The sequence below is a fragment of the Lithobates pipiens genome, unplaced genomic scaffold, assembly GCF_037356315.1.
Source record: "Lithobates pipiens isolate NorthernLeopardFrog02 unplaced genomic scaffold, aLitPip1_a1.2 Scaffold_18, whole genome shotgun sequence".
In the NCBI taxonomy this organism is placed as follows: Eukaryota; Metazoa; Chordata; class Amphibia; order Anura; family Ranidae; genus Lithobates; species Lithobates pipiens.
In genome coordinates, this window is record NW_027507758.1 from 565,864,149 (window position 1) to 565,887,048 (window position 22,900).

Here is a 22,900-nt window from a genome sequence, read left to right on the forward strand (position 1 = left end):
TTCATACTGTCATCTACTTCCTTCTCTCTTTCTTTCTTTCTTTTTCTCCCGTTCCTTCCTTCCTCCATTCCTTCACCTTTTTCTTCTGTTCTTTCTCCTGTTCTTTTTTCCACCTTTCCTTTTGTTCTTCTTTATTTCATGCTGCCATCTTATTCCTTCTTAGCTTTCTTTCTTTTATTTCTTTTGTTCTTTCCTTCCTTGCTTTCTTTTGCCTTTTCTTCCTCCTTCCCTTTTGTTCTTTTTTATTTCATGCTGCCATATTCTTCCTTTCTAGCTTTCTTTTATTTCTTTCCTTACGTTCTTTCCTTCTGCCCCCTTTTTCCTGCCTTCCTTCGATCCTTTATTCTGTCCTTTCTTACTAACTTTCCTTCTGTCCTTTCCTCCTACCTTTCCTTCTGTTATTTTTCTTTCCTTCCTTCCTTCCCAACCCTCCTTCCTTCTTCCTCCTTTTCTTCCATCTTCTTTTTCTTCCTTCCTTTCCATGCTTTCTTCCTTCTGTCCTCTTTTTCTTCCATTTGTCTTTCACTTTAAAAAATATACTGCCCTTTAGGAATCCTTTACACATGCATCTAAAACACATCATTTAGATGCATACCGCGCGTAGCTTTATACATATCTGAACGCAGCACTATAGTAATCAACAGGGCGATATATACAACTGCGTCAACAAACAAAAACATTTAGCAGCATACAGAAAAGTAGGAGACAGCTGTGTCTGGGGCCATACATATCTATGTATTATATATGTGAACGCTTATGATATACAGTATCTCACATAAGTGAGTACACCCCTCACATTTTTGTAAATATTTTATTCTATCTTTTCATGTGACAACATTGAAGAAATAACACTTTGGTAAAATGTAAAGTAGTGAGTGTACAGCTTGTATAACAATGTAAATTTGCTGTCTCCTCAAAATAACTCAGCACGCGGGCAATAATGTCTAAACTGCTGGCAACAAAAGTGAGTACACCAATAAGTGAAAATGTCCAAATTGGGCCCAAAGTGTCAATATTTTCTGTGGCCACCATTATTTTCCAGCACTGCCTTAACCCTCTTGGGCATGGAGTTCACCAGAGCTTCACAGGTTACCACTTGAGTCCTCCTCCACTCCTCTATGATGACATCGCGGAGCTGGTGGATGTTAGAGACCTTGCGCTCCTTCACCTTCCATTTGAGGATGCCCCACAGATGCTCAATAGGGTAAGTCTGGAGACATGATTGGCCAGTCCACCACCTTTACCCTCAGCTTCTTTAACAAGGCAGTGGTCTTCTTGGAGGTGTGTTTGGGGTTGTTATGTTGGAATACTGCCCTGTGGCCCAGTCCCCAGAGAGGACAATGCTCTGCTTCAGTATGTCACAGTACATGTTGGCATTCATGGTTCCCTCAATTAACTGTAGCTCACCAGTGTCGGCAGCACTCATGCAACCCCAGACCTGACACTCCCACCACCATGCTTGACTGTAGGCAAGACACACTTGTCTTTGTACTCCTCACCTGGTTGCCGCCACACACCCTTGACACCATCTGAACCAAATAAGTTGATCTTGGTCTCATCAGACCACAGGACATGGTTCCAGTAATCCATGTCCTTAGTCTGCTTGTCTTCAGAAAACTGTTTGCAGGCTTTCTTGTGCATCATCTTTAGAAGAGGCTTCCTTCTGGGATGACAGCCATGCAGACCAATTTGATGCAGTGTTCGGTGTATGGTCTGAGCACTGACAGGCTGACCCCCCCACCCATTCAACCTCTGCAGCAATGCTGGCAGCACTCATATGTCTATTTCCCAAAGACAACCTCTGGATATGACACTGAGCACGTACACTCAACTTCTTTGGTTGACGATGGCAAGGCCTGTTCTGAGTGGAACCTGTCCTGTTAAACCGCTGTATGGTTTTGGCCACAGTGCTGCAGCTCAGTTTCAGGGTCTTGGCAATCTTCTTATAGCCTAGGCCATCTTTATGTAGAGCAACAATTCTTTTTTTCAGATCCTCAGAGAGTTCTTTGCCATGGGGTGCCATGTTGAACTTCCAGTGACCAGTATGAGAGAGCGAGAGAGAAAAAGACCAAATTTAACACACCTGCTCCCCATTCACACCTGAGACCTTGTAACATTAATGAGTCACATGACACTGGGGAGGGAAAATGGCTAATTGGGCCTAATTTGAACATTTTCACTTAGGGGTGTACTCACTTTTGTTGCCAGCGGTTTACACATTAATGGCTGTGTGTTGAGTTATTTTGAGAGGACAGCAAATTTTCACTGTTATACAAGCTGTACACTCACTACTTTACATTGCAGAAAAGTGTAATTTCTTTAGTGTTGTCACATGAAAAGATATAATAAAATATTTACAAAAATGTGAGTGGTGTACTCACTCTTTGTGAGATACTGTATGTTTACATATGTAAAGTCAATAGTAGAATTGTATGCACCTAAACGCAAGTACTTTAGTTGTGGATTTTAGTAGAACCCTTGGTTAGCTCGGCCAGCAAGGAACCTGTGCTACATGCAGAATTCCCATATAAGCATACAGTATGCGTAGAATGCATATACCTATGTAAATGAAGCCTTACCGAACAACAACCTGCTTGTAGATGGGAGGGAGTTCCCATGTAGTAGATAGCAGTCATGGGTTAAAGTGCCTCTTTCTTTGTATCTTAGGCGGTGGGAATGTTCTTAGGAGAGCTCTCCTGTCTAGCTGTCTTCTACATCCTGGTCTTCAAGGACAAACGGTCTCCCCAGCCCACCATGGCATCTTCTGAACCCTTCAATCCTCTCATCTTCCTTCCTCCAGCCATCTGTGACATGACCGGGACCAGCATCATGTATGTGGGTGAGTACATAGAGCCAAAAAGAAGGTAACTGTACATATATTTTAACCACTTCAATACCAGGCACTTAGACACCCTCCTGCTCAAGCCAATCTTCAGCTTTCAGCGCTGTCGCAATTTGAATGACAATTGCGCAGTCATGCTACACTGTACCCAAACACATTTTTTATCATTTTGTTCCCACAAATAGAGCTTTCTTTTGGTGGTATGTGATCACCTCTGCAATTTTTATTTTTTGCGCAACAAATAAAAAAAGACCAAAAATTTTGAAATTTTTCTTCTGTTAAATTGTTTTGTAAATAAGTAAGTTTTCATCTTCAATGATGGGCACTAATATGGCTGCACTGACGGGCACTGATAAGGCAGCACTGATGGGCACCGATGAGGTGGAACTGATGAGGTGGCACTGATGGGCACTGATGATGGCCACTGATAGGCGGCACTGGTATGCGGCACTGATGGGCACTCATAGGTGGCACTGATGGGCACTCATGGGTGGCACTGATAGGTACTTATGGGTGGCACTGATAGGTGACACGTATGGGCACTGATGGGCACGGATTGGCACTGATGGACACTGATGGGTGGCACTGATGACACTGATGGCACTTTATTTTCACATGTGGATGGCCATGGGGGATGTACCTGGCCATCCACATGTTATGTGCCTCCCTGGTGGTCCAGTGTGATCATCCAAGGAGGGGCTGCGCTGATAAACAATCAGCAGAGAGCTGCTGATCAGCTCTCCTCTACTCACGTCTGTCAGACGTGAGTGAAGAAAAGCCGATCACCGGCTCTTCCTGTTTACATCATGATCAGCCATGATTGGACACGGCTGATCACGTGATAAAGAGCCTCCATCGGAGAGATAATACTGCACCACTGATCGCCACAATGTGTGCCCCCATGGGCTCGCGGCGGTTGTTATCCTGAAGGACTTCATATAACACCCAATCAGGATAATGGAACCACCTATAGCAAAATGACGGCCGGGCAGGAAGTGGTTAAAGGCCTAAAATGACAAATGTATCCTCGTAATGCAATTAGAATAATTACTACAATTAATGTGATATCCTAGGTTCCATTAGGGTTCGTGTCATCACTGCTGCTTGTAGTCCCTACCTGGGGTGCATGTGACAGGGTGACTTCGAAGGAGAACAATTGGAAGACAGTTGTCATCTCATAACAGGAAGTGCTTGTACAAGGGCCTACTTGGTAGCAACAACTGGCATTATTTTTTTTAAAAACGACAGATTAAGGCTGGATTCACACTATTGCGAACTAGGTGTGGGTTCCCGCATCCAATTCGCAATAGCAGGAGATTTTGACTGGCTCTCTATGGAGCCAGTTCACATATCTCTGCAGCGGGTCTGGTGCGTTTTACACAAAAACGCTGAGCTTCTTTTCAGGTCCGCATTCAGCCCAAAAATCAGACCTGAAATGGTGAACGGGGACGCACCAGACCCCTGCTGTGAGACCGATGCTGTGATGGTGTGAACCCAGCCTTAACAAGATTGAAAAAAACTAACCTTTTCAGCCTCGGAAGGTTTTACCCCCCTTCATGACCAGGTCATTTTTTGCGATACGGCACTGTCTTATTTTATTTTTTTTCCATAAAGATTTTATTAAGGTTATAACACAGGCAGGTACAAACATGCATAAGCAAAACAGGCTTAGCTTACAATACAAGTCAAGGCAAAACTTACGAAAAGGCAGGAAATATCTTCTGGGTAAACCCAGTAATAGGTAGGGGGGAAGGAGTCCGTTCCAACGTTCTTTTATGGTAAGTGCAAGTGTCATAACTCATGAGCACAGGCGATAGAAGAGGGAAGCCGGACGGCGACCAGCACACGTCCAGGCCTCCCAATGGTAAATGTGCGGAGGGGAAGGATCAATTATGGCGGAAACGGCACAGCCGGGTATGAGGGAGAGGGAGAGAGAGAAGAAAAGGCAGGGGGGGGGGGTGACGGGAGGGGGAGAGAAGAGAAGAGGGGGGGAGAGAGAAGGAGAAAGGGAAAAAGAGAAGAAAAGGGGGAGGAAAGAAAGGAAAAGACATGACAAGAAGGGAAACAAAGAGGGAGAGGAAAAGGAGAGGGAAGAGGAAAAAGAGGGGGGGGGGGGGGTGCAGCCCCTCGGCCAGAATCAATCGGGGGGGGGGAGCAGGGAAAGGTTCCAGAAGCCCGGGAATGGGTTGTTTAGGCACTAGAGGAGGGAACGTGTCGCTTGAAATCTGCGGTAGTGGTAAAGTGTGACCAACAGGCCCAGGTGATCGAGAATTTCTCCGTCCTTTCCTGCGCAATATGGATCAGCTCTTCCATGTCACCAATCCTGGAGATAGTGGCAAACCACTCACCCAAAGTTGGGGTGTGTGTGGTCCGCCAATGTCTGGGGAAGCACAATCTTGCGGCGTTGACCATGTGCATAGCTAGGGATTTAAAGTAAGTTTTTTTAGACAGGGACGTGTGATGGAGAAGAAACTGCTCCGGTGTAAAGTCCAGGTTATAGGTGGTGACTGCCAGGATAAGTCTGTGGACTTCCCTCCAAAATAGTTGGAGGCTTGGGCAAGTCCCCCAGACGTGAATCATCGTCCCAACATCAGCATTGCATCTCCAACAGGTATTTGGGACGGCAGGGGAAAACTTGTGGAGGCGAGAGGGGGTCCTGTACCATCGTGTGAGGATTTTATATCCATTCTCCTGGACAGCAACATTCATCGAGCCACCGTGTGCATATTCGTGAATTTTCGTCCAATCTCCGGGTGACAGGGAAGTAGCTAGTTCCCTATGCCAGGAGGATTGTGATGGGGAGAGGGCCAGGACACCCGGGTCCGAAATGAGAGCATACAGGAGGGAGATGAGGTGCTTCTGAGGTGTCTTGCGATTGCACAAGTCCTCGAAGGGGGTGAGTCGTCTTGTCCAGCAATTAGGCGCATCTCGGATGGAAAGAAAGTGACGAATTTGCCGATAGGTCCAGAATGAAAAGGAGGAGGACTTGGAGAGGCTCTCGAGAGTGGCATGGGAGGCAACTTTACCCCCTGGGTAGAAGTGGGAGGCCAGAACGTCCTCGAAAGGCCATTCTCGCCGAAGAAATGTGGGTGAATTGCCAGGGGGGAAATCCAGATTGCCTCGTAGCGTGGTCAAGGGGCCCGGGGTCGGAGCAAAATCTAAGCCAACTGGGAGTTTCTTGAAAAGTAACAGGGAGGTGTGGATAAATGGGTGCCTGGCAAGCACCGGGGGCCATTGTGACTGGAGCAACCAGGGAAGAAGGTGGATAGGTATAGGAGAAAAGGCATTTTCCAAAAGAACCCAAAGTTTATCGCGGGAGTGAATGTTCCAGTCTGCGATTCTAGTGAGATGGCAGGCTACATAATATTTATAAAGGTCCGGGAGGGCAATACCACCTTTTGATTTGGGTAACGTGAGACAGGCATATTTGATCCTCGGGGGCGAACCTTTCCATAAGAAGGTAGAGCACATCTGCCGATAAGAAAAGAAAAAAGAATGGGGCAGGGCTATAGGGATGGTTTGGAATAGGTAAAGGAAGCGAGGTAGTACAATCATTTTAAGCAAGGCCGCCCGGCCAAACCATGACACGTTTAGATGTTGCCAATCTTTAAGATAGTTTTGGGTTTGGATCAAAGTAGCATGAAAGTTGAGGGAGTAAAGGTCCGGGAGGTGATGCGGGAGTTTAATACCTAGGTAGGAGATCGCGGTCCGTTCCCACTTAAAGGGAAAGGCGTCCTGACAATGGGTGACTTCGGAAGGGGGCAGGGTGACATTCAGCGCCTGAGACTTGGTATAGTTAATTTTGAGGTTCGAGATTCTCCCAAAGGCCTCAAGGTCTTGGAGTAGAGAGGGCAGGGAGGTACGGGGGGACGTCAGGGAGAGCAAAACGTCATCAGCGAACGCGGAGACCTTATATTCCCTGTCCCCCACCGCTACCCCCCTGATATCAGGGTTTGTCCTGAGTTTGTTTAAGAGGGGTTCCAAAGTAAGGATATAAATTAGGGGGGAGAGGGGGCAGCCTTGGCGGGTGCCATTGGTGATGGGAAAGGCGTTCGATAGGTGGCCATTTAGTCTCACCGCCGCAGTGGGGGCGGAATACAGTGCCATGATGGAAGCGAGCATGCGGTCCCCCAGTCCCATGGATATCAGGACTGCTCGCATGTAGTCCCAGGCCACTCTATCGAACGCCTTCTCGGCATCAAGGGAGAGCAGAAAGCCCTGGGTCTTGGACGAGGTGAGCCAGCGGTGTAGATTTAAAGCACGGGTGGTGCCGTCTCTGGCTTCCCTACCCGGGACAAAACCCACCTGGTCGTTAGGGATGAGGTCAGGAATCAAGGGCAGCAGTCTGTTGGCAAGAATCTTCGCATAGATTTTTATGTCTACGTTTAGTAGCGAGATTGGTCTATAGCTAGACGGTAGAAGGGGGTCCTTGCCTTCCTTCGGTATTACCGAAATGTGAGCTCTCAACATCTCACCTGGTTGCGCAGACGGATCAGCTAAGGCGTCAAACGTGTGGAGTAGTTTAGGGGAAAGGACATCTTGGAAAGTCTTATAGTATTGAAGGGAAAACCCATCAGGACCCGGGCTTTTACCAACTTTCATTTGTTTAAGGGCAACATCCAGCTCGAGGGGCGAAAACCGCGCCTCTAGAGACTGTACACACTGGGGGGGGGGATAGATTTAGGGCCATGGAGGGAAAGAAATTCCGTAATAAGGGCATTGTGTGTGTCACGCGCAGTCTGGGACTGTCGGGGCGGTCGAAGGTTGTAAAGTTTGGTATAGAAGGTTTCAAATTCCTTTGCGATGTCAGCATTCTTAGTCAATAGGGGGCCCTTAGAGGACCGTAGGTTATGTACAGTGGGGGACAGTTTGGCGGACTGAACAGAGCGCGCCAAGAGACGGCCACATTTGTTGCCATGTTCATAAAAGATTCGTTGGCCAAGGATGTATCGCCTCTTAGCGCGTCTGCCCAACTCCTCCGCGATTAGAGTGCGAGTTTGGATCAGGTCCTGGAGGGTGGATTGAGCCTGAGATTGTTTGTGGGCGAGTTCGAGCAAGTTCAACCGTTGCATAAGGGAAGATACACGTTCCTGGTGAAGTTTTTTGGCCTGCGAGGACAAGGCCAACAGCTCTCCCCTGATCACGCGTTTGTGCGCCTCCCAGAGGGGGATCGGGGAGACTACCGAGCCTGAGTTCTCCTGAAAGTAGAGCCGCAGACGTGTGCGGATGCGTTCCAGGGCGAGGGAGTCTTTAACAGTGGACGGGTTAAACCGCCAGATTTTTGTCCTAGGGCAAGATTCGGGGAAGGATAGTGTGAGCGTAATAGGGTGGTGGTCAGATAGGAACATGGGTTCAATGGAGGAATGGTGCAGGAGGGGGAGGTTGGCTTGGGACAGGAAGAAAAAGTCAATTCTGGAATATTTTTGGTGGGGGGCCGAGAAGTAAGTGTAGTCTTTAGTCGAGGGATAGAGGGTGCGCCACGCATCGTGGAGGGACAGGGCTTGCAGTTGGGCTTTGATCTGGCGTAGGGCCTTATAGGGCAACGATGAGGTTCCGGTGGACGTATCTAGGAGAGGGTTTAGGGGTACATTAAAATCACCCGCCAGAAGGAGCATTCCGTTCTGGAAGGAGGACAGAAGGGCACAAGTTTTGCGGAAAAAGGTGACCTGGTGTTCGTTGGGGCAATAGATATTGGCCAACGTGATTGGCGTGGATGCATAAGTACCTTTGAGAAAGACGTACCTGCCCTCAGGGTCCACCAGGGAGGCACGTATGAGAGGCCGTATACTGTTTAATGGAACTGAGGTGAAGCTGTTTCAGGACCTTTCGCAGATTACCCTCCAGAACAGGAAGGCATTGCGACCATTATTGGAGGCCCTGCGCACCAGGAACATCCAATACCGTTGGAGGTTCCCCTTTGGCCTATCCGCATCCGCCAGGGGGCGCTCGGCTCTCCTCCGTACGCCTGAAGACCTTCCGGCTTTTTGTGCTCAACTTGATCTCCCTTTTGTTGAACTTCCGGACTGGTAGCAAAGATCTTAGCCAACAGGCTGAAACCCCTACTCCATGAATTGATTGGACCCGAACAGGCCGGATTCATGCCAGGCAGGGAGGCAAAAGACAATGTGACGAAGTCCCTGAACCTGATTCATGTGGCACACCAGCGAAAGATCGAGGGCTTTCTCCTGTCAACTGACGCGGAGAAGGCCTTCGATCGAGTAGCTTGGGATTATATGTTCGAGGCGTGCAGGCGTGCTGGCTTGGGCCGCGGCATGATGGCCTGGATTTTGGCACTATATTGGAACCCTTCAGCTAGGCTTAAAGTGAATGGTTCCCTCTCAGAGACAGTGCTTATCAAGAATGGCACAAGGCAGGGGTGCCCTTTGTCACCCCTGCTTTTCATTATTGCTCTAGAGCCATTCATAAGACACACCATCATGAACCCATCGATTAGGGGATTCCAACTTAAAGAGAGAACTTTTAAAATTGCAGCTTACGCCGATGATTTGCTGTTCTATTTAACAGAACCACACACTTCTATACCTTCGCTTTTGAAGGAATTCACAAAATTTGGATATATCTCCAATTTCAAAATAAACTATTCTAAATCGATGGCCATGAATGTGTCTCTTCCCGAGGCCCGATTGTCGGTGGCCAGAGTCGGTACCCCCTTCACATGGACAGCCTCAGCTATTAAATACTTAGGAGTTTGGCTGACCCCCAGACTTGCACTGACGTACGCGCGGAATTTCCCCCCCCTACTTAAAAGCATTACACAGGACCTTCTGAGATGGGGATCGGGCTATTTCTCATGGTTTGGCAGGGCGGCCATCTGTAAGATGACTGTACTGCCAAAGGTACTTTACTTGCTCCGAACCTTGCCCATCAAGATACCCATGAGCTTTTTTAAAGCGCTACACTCCCTTCAGACAAGTTTTATTTGGGCCCGTAGGCCCCCTAGGTTGAAAAAGTCTCTCTTAACCAAACCCAAAGAAAGGGGTGGCTTGGGTATACCCGACTACAAACTTTACTATTATGCTGCGCATGTTGCACGTATCATAGATTGGCACTGTCACTCCCAGATTAAAGATTGGGTCTTGTTGGAGGAGGAAGCAAGTGTGATTAACCTCCAGTTCTCTCCCTGGATCCCAAGGCTTAGATACCCCAGATCCATGCTTTCGCACCCCACTATAGGCACTACTCTTCACATTTTTCATACACTGACCAAACAATCTGAGTTCTCCACCTCTCTGAGCCCTTTAACCCCTATTCGAGATAACCCGGACTTTGTGCCGGTCTTACAGAACCCACTACTTAAAATACAGAGACCGAAAAGACCGCTCTTAGCACTAGACTGTTTTAACGGTAGCTTGATGAAAGACTTCACTGACTTTAAAGTAGACAATGATTTACCAAGACTACCACTCTGGACATATTTTCAACTGAGGAGCTACTGTAATGATGTAACACGTAGACCACACTTGACGCGAGCAGTGACGGATCTAGAATCAGTTTGCTTGTACTTTGCTTACATATGCATGGTTGAGATCACTAGGTCCGCGAGAGGATCACGGGCTCAGGGAGAAGTGGGTTCGGGCTTTGGGTTCCCCGATCTCTGACGATCAGTGGGATAGGGCATGTATTCTATCACACAAATGCTCCCTAAGCACGAAAATGCAAGAAACGTCCTACAAACTGTTGACCCATTGGTATGCTACCCCAGAAAGAATTCACAAATGGTATCCTCACTCTTCGGATAGATGCTGGAGGTGTGAACGGGAGGAGGGCACTCTATTCCACATTTGGTGGCAATGCGACCAATTACAGCGTTATTGGTCGGGGGTGAAGGAGCTGATTGGGCAGATCACGGAGACCAGTCTGAGGTTGGACGCGGCAAGTTGTTTGCTCCACATTGCCAACACCTCATTCAAAAGATATAAAAAGTCGCTCACCAGACACATGATAAATGCAGCCAACTCTCTAATTCCACTATACTGGAAATCCAAAACTACACCTACCATAAGAGAATGGCTGCTTAAAATTGCTTCTATCTGTGAGATGGAAGACACGGCAGCCCAATCGAATGAGCGTGTAGAGGGTTATCACAGAACATGGTCTCCGTGGTTTGCCTTTAAATACTCCAAATCCTTTGGGGACATCATGGGCAGCGGCCTGATGGCCTGAAGAGTGGTGGGGTCCGGACAACTAGTCAATCACTAATTTATACCATACAAACACAGCTCTTGACCATGAGCTAGAGCATCCGGAACAAGGCGAATTTCTCCTCCCTTTCTCCCCGTTTGTCTTTACTCTCTATTTCTAACCTTATATATTTCTATACTTGACTTCTTTACTAAATTACTAGTTCTTTTGATATGTTTTCTAGATGTACATTGAGCTTGATGGGTTCCTGAGGGAATCTGGGGTTGGATAATGAATCACCCTTCTAAGTCCGGTAGGGCTCGCAATGGAAGGATCTGATGTTTTGATGATACCCCTATTATAGCCAACTAGAAATGTTATTGACACAAATTCAATCTTGTTAAGCATAATTGTTTTTTGCAGTGTCTTTTTGCATACTCTTGTAATATGTGCTTTTATTTGCTAATAAAACTTTCTTGAATGAAAAAGAGCGACGATTTTGGAAAAAAATATATATATTTTTTTCTTTATGTTATAAAACACGTCCAATAAAAAATAAAATAAAAAATCTAGTTTCTTCATGTACAATGTACAACAATATGTGTTCTGCTACATATTCATGGTAAAAAAAATCCCAATAAGCGTATATTGAATGGTTTGTGCAAAAGGTATAGCATCTAAAAACTATGGGATATTATTATGGAATTCGTTTTTTTTTTTACTAGTAATAGTGGTACTGCAACATTGCGGCAAAGGGGTTAACATTAGGGGCGATCAAAGGGTTAAATGTGTTCCTAGAGAGTGCTTTCTAACTTTGAGAAGGTGTTTTGATTGGGGGAAGACAGACATCTGTGTTCCTGCTTAGCAGAAATACAAGATCTCCATCTTCGCCTCTCACAGATCCAAGGGGGATCAGAGATTCGCTGTCCAAGGGCCTTGGCTTTGGAATGCTCTACCAATCAACATCCGCCTGAAAGAAAATCACCTGGCTTTTAGGAAAAAAACTCAAGACCTTCCTCTTTTAGCAGATGATCAAAGCTCGCCACAGCGCCTAGAGGCAATTCAGTTCGCATTGTGCGCTATACAAGTATTTCATTAATTCATTCATTCAGAGAATCACGTGAGAATCGCCATTCTGCCTCTCTCTCGAGAATGATCGTGAGGTTGCCGGTGCACATCAGGTCTGCCGGACCCGCTGATTGTCTCCCGCTGTGTCCAATCACAGCGGGAGTGGGTCACCGGCAGCACGCGTGCGTGCCCCAGACCCAGAATTATAAATCACGCACAGGTATTTATGCATGCAGCAGTCCAGAAGTTGTTAAAGATTATATGACTCTTTTTTTTTTTTTTTACAAGATTTACAAGATTTTGATTTTATGTTTCTAAATTCTATTAACTATTCCTTTCTTATCCTTTCATCAGCCTTAAACATGACCAGTGCATCCAGCTTCCAGATGCTGCGAGGAGCTGTCATCATCTTCACGGGTCTTCTGTCCGTGGCGTTCCTGGGGAGAAAGTTGGAGTGCAGCCAATGGGTTGGGATCCTGGTCACCATCGCTGGACTGGTCGTTGTAGGCTTGGCGGACTTACTAAGTGGCCACGACAGTGGGAGGGACCTCAATGATGTCATTACAGGTAAACAAATATTCGTTTCATAGTTAGTCTGAAAAAAGAGACAAGTCTCATTCAACAAATAGTCCATTTAGTTGTATATCACTTTGAGGCCAATGTGCAAAGCATCCTTTTTTTAACCAGTTGCCCTCTGGAAGATTTACTCCTCTTCGTGACCAGGCCATTTTTTTGCTATGCGGCGCTGTGCTAATTTAACTGAGAATTGCGCAGTTGTGCAACACCGTATTCAAACAAAATTTTTATTTTTTCACACAAATAGAGCTTTATATTTCTGGTATTTGATCACCTTTGGGGTTTTTATATATGTTGAAAGGCCAGTATGGTGGCCTGTATTTATGGGAGGAGCCCGGAGGAGTAATTGATCAGCCCGTTCAGCTGTGTTCCTTATCAGCCAGTACGGTGGCCGGAATTTATGGGAGGAGCCCGGAGGGGTATTTAATCAGCCCATTCTGCTGTGTTCCTTGTCGGTTCCTGTGTGCAATACCACAGATCTAGGGCCGACTATTCGAGACCGTTCGATAGAAGGAGTGCAGTGTTCGTGAGTTCCGTCTTCATTGAAGTCCTGTCTTCATCCTCGTGTTACAGTCGGTTTTGCCGTCGTGAGCGTTCGTGTATTGTCTGAGGCGCAACAACTCGAAACTTGCCGGTATCGTGCAACGCATCTGGTTCGGCGGTTACGGGTAGGGCTTCGGCTCCCATTTCTCATTTCATGTTATTTCATGTCACTAACTGTGATCTGTTGAACTCACGAACCACTCACTGAAATATCACCTTCGTATTTTTCCGATATCGTTCACGTATCCGTTACCTCTAAACATTTGTGCTCCTTGCTTCTCGAAATAAGTCGTGGTCATCCGTTTGTGACACCACATCGAGCATTTCATTTCACAAACCCGCTATACCGACCAAATCACTGGTCTCTACTGAAACGTCCGAATCGTCCGGTTCATTTCGAAATTCCCAATCAGATGTTCTAAATTCTAATTAACCGGCTCATTTTAATTGTTGTAATCATTGCATTTTATTTCATTCTTCTCGAAAGAAGTCGTGGTCACTCGTTCATGACTCCACATCGAGCATTTCATTTTTCAAACCTTCCGCATACCGACCAAATCACGGGTCCCTACGTCCGAATCGTTCGGATCATTTCGAAAATTCCCAAACAGACGTCCTAAATTCTAACTAACCGGAGAGTTTCAATAATTTCAATCGTTTCGATCAGTTCAATCGTTTCGATCAGTTCAATCGTTTCGATCATTTCGATCATTTCGATCATTTCAATCATTTTCGATCATTTCAATCATTTCATTTCATTTCGGTCACGAGTCGCGCTCCGATTCAAATCTATTTGCATCTCCGATGCACCGATTCGCTCCGGTGTGCCCCAGTTGTCGGCCTCATTTCAATACATGCTCCAGTGACAGAATCATTCACAGGTTCAGCCACGGTTTTCGATTCTTGTCTTTGTCATGGCATATCATTTCTGGTCACCTATCATGCCCCGTTACGAATCCAGTCGCATTATATCGATGCACCGATTCGCCTCGGTACGCCCAGTTGTTTGGCCTCATTTCTATACATGCTCCAGAGACGGATTCTTTACCGAATCGGTGGGCCACTCGTTGATTCCGGTCTCTGTCATGGTATGTCACTTATTACGCTCCGATTCGAATCCTGTCGCAGTTATGTGCACCGATTCGTTCCGGTGTGCCCAGCTGCTTCGCCTCATTTCAGTACATGCTCCAGAGACAGGGTTCACCGTTGATTCTTGAGCGCAGCCGTTGATCCCTGTCTTTGTCATGGGTATCATTTCGTTTCACCTATCACGCTCCGACACGAATAGTCACACCTATGTTCTAATTCGTCTCGGCGTGCCCCAGGACTGGCCTCATTTCAGTACATGCTCCAGAGTCCGTTTCGTGCTCAGTCGCAAAGTTACGGCATGGCGATTCGGGCCTCTGTCATTGCGGATTCACTCATTTCACTCATCTCACTGTCACCTCCTGCACCTCGGTTCAAACCCAGTTGTTTTACAAATTCGGGTTCTGGACAGGGGGCCATGCTCATTTGGCCTCATTTCACTAATTGCCTCATTTCAGTACATGCTCCAGAGTCCGGCTCGCTGTCAGTGGCGCCTGTGACACGACCGAGCTGCGCTTCTCCCATGGCAGGTTCTCATCAAAGGCAACATTTTGTTTATGTTTGTTCGTCTCATTTCATTTCATTTCATTAAAAAAAAAAAAAGGGGGGAAAGGAAGAAATAATAATAATAGAAAAAGGAAAAAAAATATATCTAAAAAAAAAAAAAAAAAACATTTCATTGTGTTTGTTTGTCTCATTTCATTTTATTTTATGTCATTTAGTTTTATTTCAAAGCTCACCACTCCCATTAGGAGTCACCATTTGGCCAGTTGTCTATGACAGGTATGGAATCCTCAACTGGTTTGGCCTTTGTGTTTACAGGTCAGTCAAGTCCAGTAGCACCCTCCATGCACTGATTCATCGAGGCATGCCCCAGGTGTCTTGACCTCATTTCGTTCTGTGCTCCGCAGTTCCAACTCATCATTAATCATAAACATACCAATTCTTGTCTACATCACGGCAAACATTTCATTTATTTCATTCCACATATTCATCGCTTACCAACTCAAATCCCTCAAACCAGCAACGCATTAATCCGCACCCGTCTTTTCAGCCTTATGGGTATAACTCAACAATTCATATCGGATTCATTGTCATCTACTCCACGATCGTTTGGGTCGGATTATCACATAACCAATTCATAGGATTCATTTCACACATACATCCGGTTCATATTGGATTCATTTCGCACGCATCCAAGTACAACTCTGTGCAAGCTTGTTGCTAGCACGCATCCAATCACAATCATCCTGCAGTCACCACAAGCACATCTAGGCATAACTCCCTGCAATCGTTGCAAACACGCATCCAAGCATAGACTTCTTGCAATAGTTGCTAGCACACATCCTAGCATAAACTTTGCAGTTGTCACTAGCAAGCCCCAGGCACAAACGTAGTACTATCCTTGCTGGCAGGCAGTTCTGGCTGGCTCAGTGCATTGCTGGGTAAGGCCTGGATATCTTCCTAACGTACGTAGTATAACGGGGTGCTATATTGTAGGTAGGTTGATCCAGGGAGAAATCTGATTGCCGCTCGAGGGGTCAGGAAGGAATTTTTTCCCCTGCTGTAGCTAATTAGAGCATGCTCTGCGGGTTTTTTTTGCCTTCCTCTGGATCAGCTGTGGGGATAGCATTGGGTGTGTCGGGTTGTGCAATGTTGTTTGTCTAAATTCTTGATTTTGTTGTGGGCTGGGTGGACTTTGTCTTTTCAACCTAGCTAACTACGCATCCTAGCATAACTTCTTGCAATCGTAGCAAGCACGCATCTTGGCATAACTTATTTAGCCTTTTCAGGTCATACTGCTCACAGCCCTGTGTCCGGATGTCTGCGACACCACCGAGTCCAGCCACCACAAACACATCTCCAGTGACGTTAACTCCCTTGCTATCATTGTGTGCACACATTTAAGCGCAACACTTGCTATCACGGCTAGGCGTGCAACTTAGCATAACTTGTGATCGTTGCAAGCATTTTGTTGGCACTCAGCCACACATCATTTTCAGTGGTACTCATTTGGCCACTTAGCCCCAGTGACTACGCCACTCGCCATTCCTGACGCTCATTCCTCCCATTGGGCAGTTGAGTTCAGCTTCCGTCCTACACCAGAGGTCGAGTTGCCACACGCAGCTGGCTTCTTCTCGTAATACGGTCAGGCTATATCTAGCCAGCACCCGACATTTCTATCCCTACAGGACCCCGGTGAGCCGTCTGTTGATGGCCCATACAGTAAGATCCCCTCTAACGGGTATCCAGAAACATCTGCCCGTAGCCAACGCTAGACGCTTGCCCATCACAACTGCCATCTTTAGGGACATTTAGAACATCCTCGCACGCCAGTTTCCCCCTTGACAAGCTGACCCTATCAGGTCAGTTTTTCAAACACTTCACCCACACACAGGGGTATGCCTAGAAGCAGCTTCAGTCTGTTTCGGGTATGCTCAGTTCTGCGATATGGTCATTCCCCAGGGTTGGTCTTTATGTCATGCATCCTCGTCTTCCCCTCCCAGATTCAGGGCCCCTGTCGGACCCTTAATCTGGATGCCACGGATCTTTCAATATCAGAGGTTCCGTACTACGTAGATCGGTATATCATGTTTATACCGTCTATCTCGCCCCTATCACCCCAGCTAGGGACAGATGTAGCGACCATCACAGGCTTCGCTGCAATTTTTGGCCACCATCAGGCAACCAGCAGAGATTATTGCAAGATAGGTCTAAATCCCTAGCAGTCATGTCCTGCCTGGGTAGGCTGGTACAGCTGTCGTTGTAATTCAGTTTAAAGTTGACTATACATTGTTCCTGGCCTAGAGCAATCTCGTAGCAGATGCACTGTCGTATTTTACTGGAGCCGATCCAGTGTCAGCCGTTGTCCTTGGTCGGTCTCACCTAAACCCCGGTTTAGTACAATATCTACAAACAGCGACCAAACTCGTAAACGTCTCACTTTCTCGCAACATGCTCAAACTACCAGATGGCCTGGAGGGCCTTCAGAAATTCCGGATACACCACTCCTATGAAACCTCCAACATCAGGCAGTTACTGGCCTTTCCTTATTTTGGTATACCGTACGTTAGCCCAGGGTACACCCTCAGGTCTATTTCAAGTGGTAAGTTTATGTTAACCCTGTTTGTCATCGTTATACGTATCGGACATAGGGCTCTGAACCATAAGTTAAAAAGGCCAGTATGGTGGCCTGTATTTATGGGAGGAGCCCGGAGGAGTAATTGATCAGCCCGTTCAGCTGTGTTCCTTATCAGCCAGTACGGTGGCCGGAATTTATGGGAGGAGCCCGGAGGGGTATTTAATCAGCCTATTCTGCTGTGTTCCTACCTGTGTAAGTTCCTTGAGGGCAGGGACTGATGTGAATGTACAATGTTAGGCCTCTTTCACACGGGGCGGATCAGTAATGATCCGCCCCGTGATGATCCGCTCGCTCAGCGGGGATCGCTCCGTTGTCCCTGCTGAGCCGGCAGCGGACAGAGCTGTCTCCGCACACTGTGCAGGGACCGCCCTGTCAGCTCTCCGCTCTCCTCTATGGGGATCGGATGAACACGGACTGTCTGTCCGTGTTCATCCGATCCGCTCTGCAGACGGATAGAAGATTTTCCTCCGTCTGCAGAATCGGACAGTAGCGGAGGCGGACGATATCGGGTGTCTGCGGATGTTCATCCGCAGACACCCGCTAACCCATAGGGATGAATGTATGTCCGTATTTCATCCGCAAACGGATGGATGAAATACGGACATACCATCCACATGTGTGAAAGGGGCCTTTATGTAAACCGCTGCATAAATTGACGGCGCTATATAGTACCTGAAAATAATAAAGTTAGCCTCCATAAACACTGGGCTTAAAAAAAATGGCAGTTCCTTTGGCAGAAAAAAATGCTCATATAGACTCGTTTTTTGTAGTTCAGACGAGTTTAGGATAGTTTTGCTTTTTTCTGCCAGTAAGCTCCAATCAGGAATGAGAACCAGAAAGGATTTATTTTTTCTGCCTCTAAACGTTGAGCTCAAAATATGCCTTTAATTGCCCTAATGTGTATAGACACATAGGATAACATTGAGCTTTTTCTACAGGCAGAACAGAAAACTCCTGTAGTAGCAGCGATTTTTAAGCCAGTGTGCATGGAGCCTTATAGCGTCTACAAACTATAGAATATATACTGGAATTTTTAGTTTTTTGTAGTAGTAATGGCCGTGATCAGTGTCTTATAACGGGACTGCGATAGTGCGGCGAGCAATCGGACACTTTGTGGGGAACGAACTAACTGCCACTGACATCACCAGTGACATTATAACAGTGGTCAGTGCTAATAATATGCACTGTCACTGTACTAATGACACTGGGCACGGGTTAACATCTAGGGAAGTCAAGGAGTTAAACAAGTGTTTATGTGTGCTGCCCTTATTGGAGACCTAGTCATTTTCATTTCCCGCTTAGCAGGGAATGAAAAAAACAACTAGATCCCCTGTCACTGAACAAAATGTTGTTTATACTCACAGAGCTATGTGTCGGTGAAGCTCAGAGCTGATCGCTGGGTGCCAGTGGTCAATCACTGGCTGGGACCCGGTGATGGGCATGTACTGTGATAAATCACAGCACGGGCTGTTGGAGACCCATTTTATTGCTGCAGGTAAGTTTCTCTCACATAAGAATCACACCACAAAAGATATAACACCTACTATAGGCTACCAACAAGTATTTATTCATTAATATGGATTTACAAATATAGGACCACCAGTGAAAAGAGGCCGTAGGACACCCTCAGGGCTGTATCTTCCCACCCCACTGCCCTATTGTCAGGAAATGCCTGTAGGAGAATTGGCAATGTTGCCAATACTAGAAATGGGCTCATCCAGCACATTCGCATGCGCACTGGCGCAAGAATGGGGAATTGGCGCATGTAGGTGCTCAAATGCGTGAATTGGCGAATATGCATGCGCATTGGCTTATGAAAGACTGCTGCTCTGTTCACCAGATTGCTGGATTGTTGTCAGCCTCTGTGCATGTTTCCTTGGATTTCCTGTTATCGACCGGGCTTGCCCTTTACCTGTCTGATCTCCGCTCCTTGCTTTTTACCGCTGGCTTACTCTATCAACTTTACTGGTGTCTGATCGTCCGCGTATGACCCCGGCTTGCATTACGGACTTTGCTACTAGTTTCCTGCTACTTACCTGCCCTCCTGTGTATGATCTCAGCTTGTTTCTGCTACCTGCATCTGCTACTGACTGATCCACCATGTATGACCCCTGTCCTGGCTTCCACTGAAGTTTCCTGTGTGCACTGTTCCCAGGTATTCAGGGCCGCTGATAGAAATTATGGTGCTCCATACAGCCTACCTGACAGGGCCCCCTTCAGCCCCACCCCTGGTCCCTCCTTCAGCCCCACCCATGGCCCCTCCCTAGACCCGCCTTGAAACAAAGTGCAGATTTGTCTTCAAGATATATTTATCACTGGAGACAGTGCCACCCATGCCGCCAATGCCATAATGTACTTCAGACAATGCCACCCATGCGGCCAATGCCATAATGTACTGCAGACAGTGCCACCCATGCCGCCAATGCCATAATGTGCTGCAGACAGTGGCAGCATGGGTGGCACTGTCTGTAGTACATAATGCTTGGCGGCATGGGTGGCACTGTCTGTAGTACATTATGGCATTGGTGGCATGGGTGGCACTGTCTGTAGTACATTATGCATTGGCGGCATGGGTTGCACTGTCTGCAGCACATTACGGCATTGGTGGCATGGGTGGCACTGGCTGCAGGCAGCACATGCATTAAGGGCCATAATGCATGTGCTGTCTGCAGAGACAGTGCTACCTATGCTACCAATGCCATAATATATAGATGCTGCAGACAAATACAGTGATATAGTAGATCTTGAACCCCCCCCCCCCCCGCCCCCTCAAGCAAGCACACACCTGTGCAGGGCCCCACGAAGCACTTCCTCTCTGATCCTGCTGCTGCCTGGAGTGTCAGTCACAAACTATATTAGATGTCATTTGCTTCCTTCTGCCATTCGTCCTCAACACTTCTTCTCCAGTCTCACTGTCCGAGAACAGAGCAGAGCGCCATGAGCGGAGGGAGAGGAATCACTCCGCTAGGGAAGGCAATGTTCAGGCCGGGACTTGAGCTAGCATAAGGAGTGGGTGCGGAAGTGATATGCGTCCAAAACATGAGGTAGGTTGATGATGGGTGTTGGCTAAAGAATATATATTTTTTTTTATTCTGTATCAGTTTGGTGCAGATTTTCCCGGGCCCCACTACTGGCCGGGCCCAGTACAACAGGGCCAGTTGTAATGGCCTATCAGCGTCCCTGCAGGTACTTCTGGAGTTCCTGACATATTTCTGTGTTACTGTGCATCCTGCCTGTCCCACTATTCATCAGGTGATCTCCGGTCCAACTCTTCAGTACACTACTGGCAACCTGTGCTTCTTTGAGCACTGTACTTTTTGTCCCATCTTCAGGAGTGTACTGCACTTAGCCACAAGGGGAGTCCTCTCAGTATTTCAGCCTCCTACCAGGTATGTAACATCTATTTCATTTCCATCTTTTGAGATGGGGAAGCAGGAGTTCTTGAAGGTTGGGTAGGTCCTAGGATGGGAGAGAGGGGATGAGAGGATACAACCCTGGGGGGTTCTACGACCTCTTTTCACAGGTAGTGTTATATTTGTATGTCCATATTCATTAATAAATACTTTTTGGTAGCTTATAGTAGGTGCTATATCCTTTGTGGTGTGTTTCTTACATGGTTGTTGTTGTATGCACTTCCCCTGATGGATTTAGGCACCATTAGTGACCACTCCAGGATCTCAGTTTTTTGTGGGTTTTTAATGTAAGTTTCTATCACATGGCTACTATTCTACTCACCCTTGGCTCTTGTTTTTGATCTACAGCAAAGCTGCACACTTTTTGTACTATTTATATTTTCTATTGTCTGTTCTCTCCATCAAGGTGATCTGCTTATTATCATGGCTCAGATCATTGTATCTATCCAGATGGTTCTAGAAGAGAAATTTGTCTACAAACATAATGTACATCCCCTCCGAGCTGTGGGAACTGAGGGTGAGTAGTGCACCACCAGCTGGTGTCATTTTATCTACATTGATCTGTATTTATCTGTATTGTCTTTTTATATTGCGTGCCCATTCAAGCCACAGCATCAAGTTAGCGTTAATCCCACTCCCTCCCTACATTATACTTTTTTTTATTACAGGTCAGTGGCAGCCGTTCCATAAGGGGCACCGCCCCCTAGTATGCATAATCTAATCATAGAACGATTTCATTTGAAATAACTGATAATATGACAAACATTTTTTAACATCTTGAAGTTCATTTTGGCAGCAAATTCCAATTTAGTTTTAGTCTAATGCCGCATATTCATGAGTTTCCATCGGAAAAATCTTGGATGGTTTTTCTAACGGAATTCCGTTTAAGTTTGGCTTGCATACACACGGTCACACAAAGGTTTGCTGAACTTTCGACCGTCAAGAACGCGGTGACGTACAACACTATGACGAGCCGAGAAAATTAATAAGTTCAATGCTTCCGAGCATGCGTCAAATTGTTTCAGAGCATGCATAGAAATTTTGCGTGTTGGAATTGCTACAGGCGATCGGAATTTCCGGCCGAAAATTTTTCCGACTGAAAAATTGAGAACCTGCTCTCAATCTTTTGCTGGCGGGAATTCGGCCAGCAAAAGTCCGATGGAGCCTACACACGGTCGCATTTTCCGACCAAAAGCTGTCGTCGGTCTTTTGCTGGCCGAATTTCCGGTTGGTCCTAAGACTAATGCCGGCCATACACTATATGAATCGGCCAAAATTTGGTCATTTAGACAGTTGGTTCATTTTTCGGTCAGTTATTTGGCACAAAATCGATAATCGTTGAAACGTCTTTGAGCCGAAAAAACGAAGTTTGGAAATTTTCTGTCGAATGAACGACAAATTGAAAGGTAAATGTGTTTCCCATCCACACTAGGTATATGTAATAAAACAAACAAAAGATGCATTAATTTATGTCCACTGAACGATTTATCGGTCATTACACGATGGCACTATTGTTTGCGCTTATGGCTGAATGTTTGTCTTTTGCAAATGGGTTTGGCCAATTTTTCGTGTAGTGACCAGCATAAGTGTTAGTCCCATTTAGTCCCAAAAACCGGCTAATGTTTTAGTTTTAGTCGTATTTAGTCGACTACATCTCTAAGGCCGCGTACACACGCGGGGACTGTTCGCTCAACTTTGTCCGCTGAACAGTGTTTCGGCGGACAGTCCGCTCGTGTGTGGGCTTTCAGCGGACAGTTTCAGCGGACAGTCTGCTGAACAAAGTTTTTCGGAAATTCCGAAAAACTGTCCGCTGAAACTCTGTTTCAGCGAACAGTCCCCTCGTGTGTAGGCTTGTTCGTCAAACTAAGTTCCGCGCATGCTCAGAAAGGATTTACACGCCGAAGTTTGCATTGCAGTGTATAGGACGTCGTATTTTTCATCCCGTCGTACGTGCCGTTCACGTCATCGCGCACGGTTTCAGCGGACTGTTCGTTCGTCGTGTGTGGCCAAGTCCGTCCATGCTAATTTTGAGCGGACTGTCCGCTGAAACTGTTTGACGGACAAAGTTGAGCGAACAGTCCCCGCGTG

General features: G+C 46.6%; 1 protein-coding gene across 1 annotated transcript in view; it reads left to right on the forward strand.

Annotated features, from left to right (window-relative positions):
- The window catches only part of SLC35F6 (solute carrier family 35 member F6), a 64,431-nt gene that overhangs the window by 29,505 nt on the left and 12,026 nt on the right, over positions 1 to 22,900 (forward strand). The window contains exons 3-5 of the mRNA XM_077489008.1: positions 2,668 to 2,839; positions 12,407 to 12,619; positions 21,219 to 21,329. Coding sequence (XP_077345134.1) covers positions 2,668 to 2,839; positions 12,407 to 12,619; positions 21,219 to 21,329 — 496 coding nt within the window. The remainder of the gene's footprint in view (positions 1 to 2,667; positions 2,840 to 12,406; positions 12,620 to 21,218; positions 21,330 to 22,900) is intronic.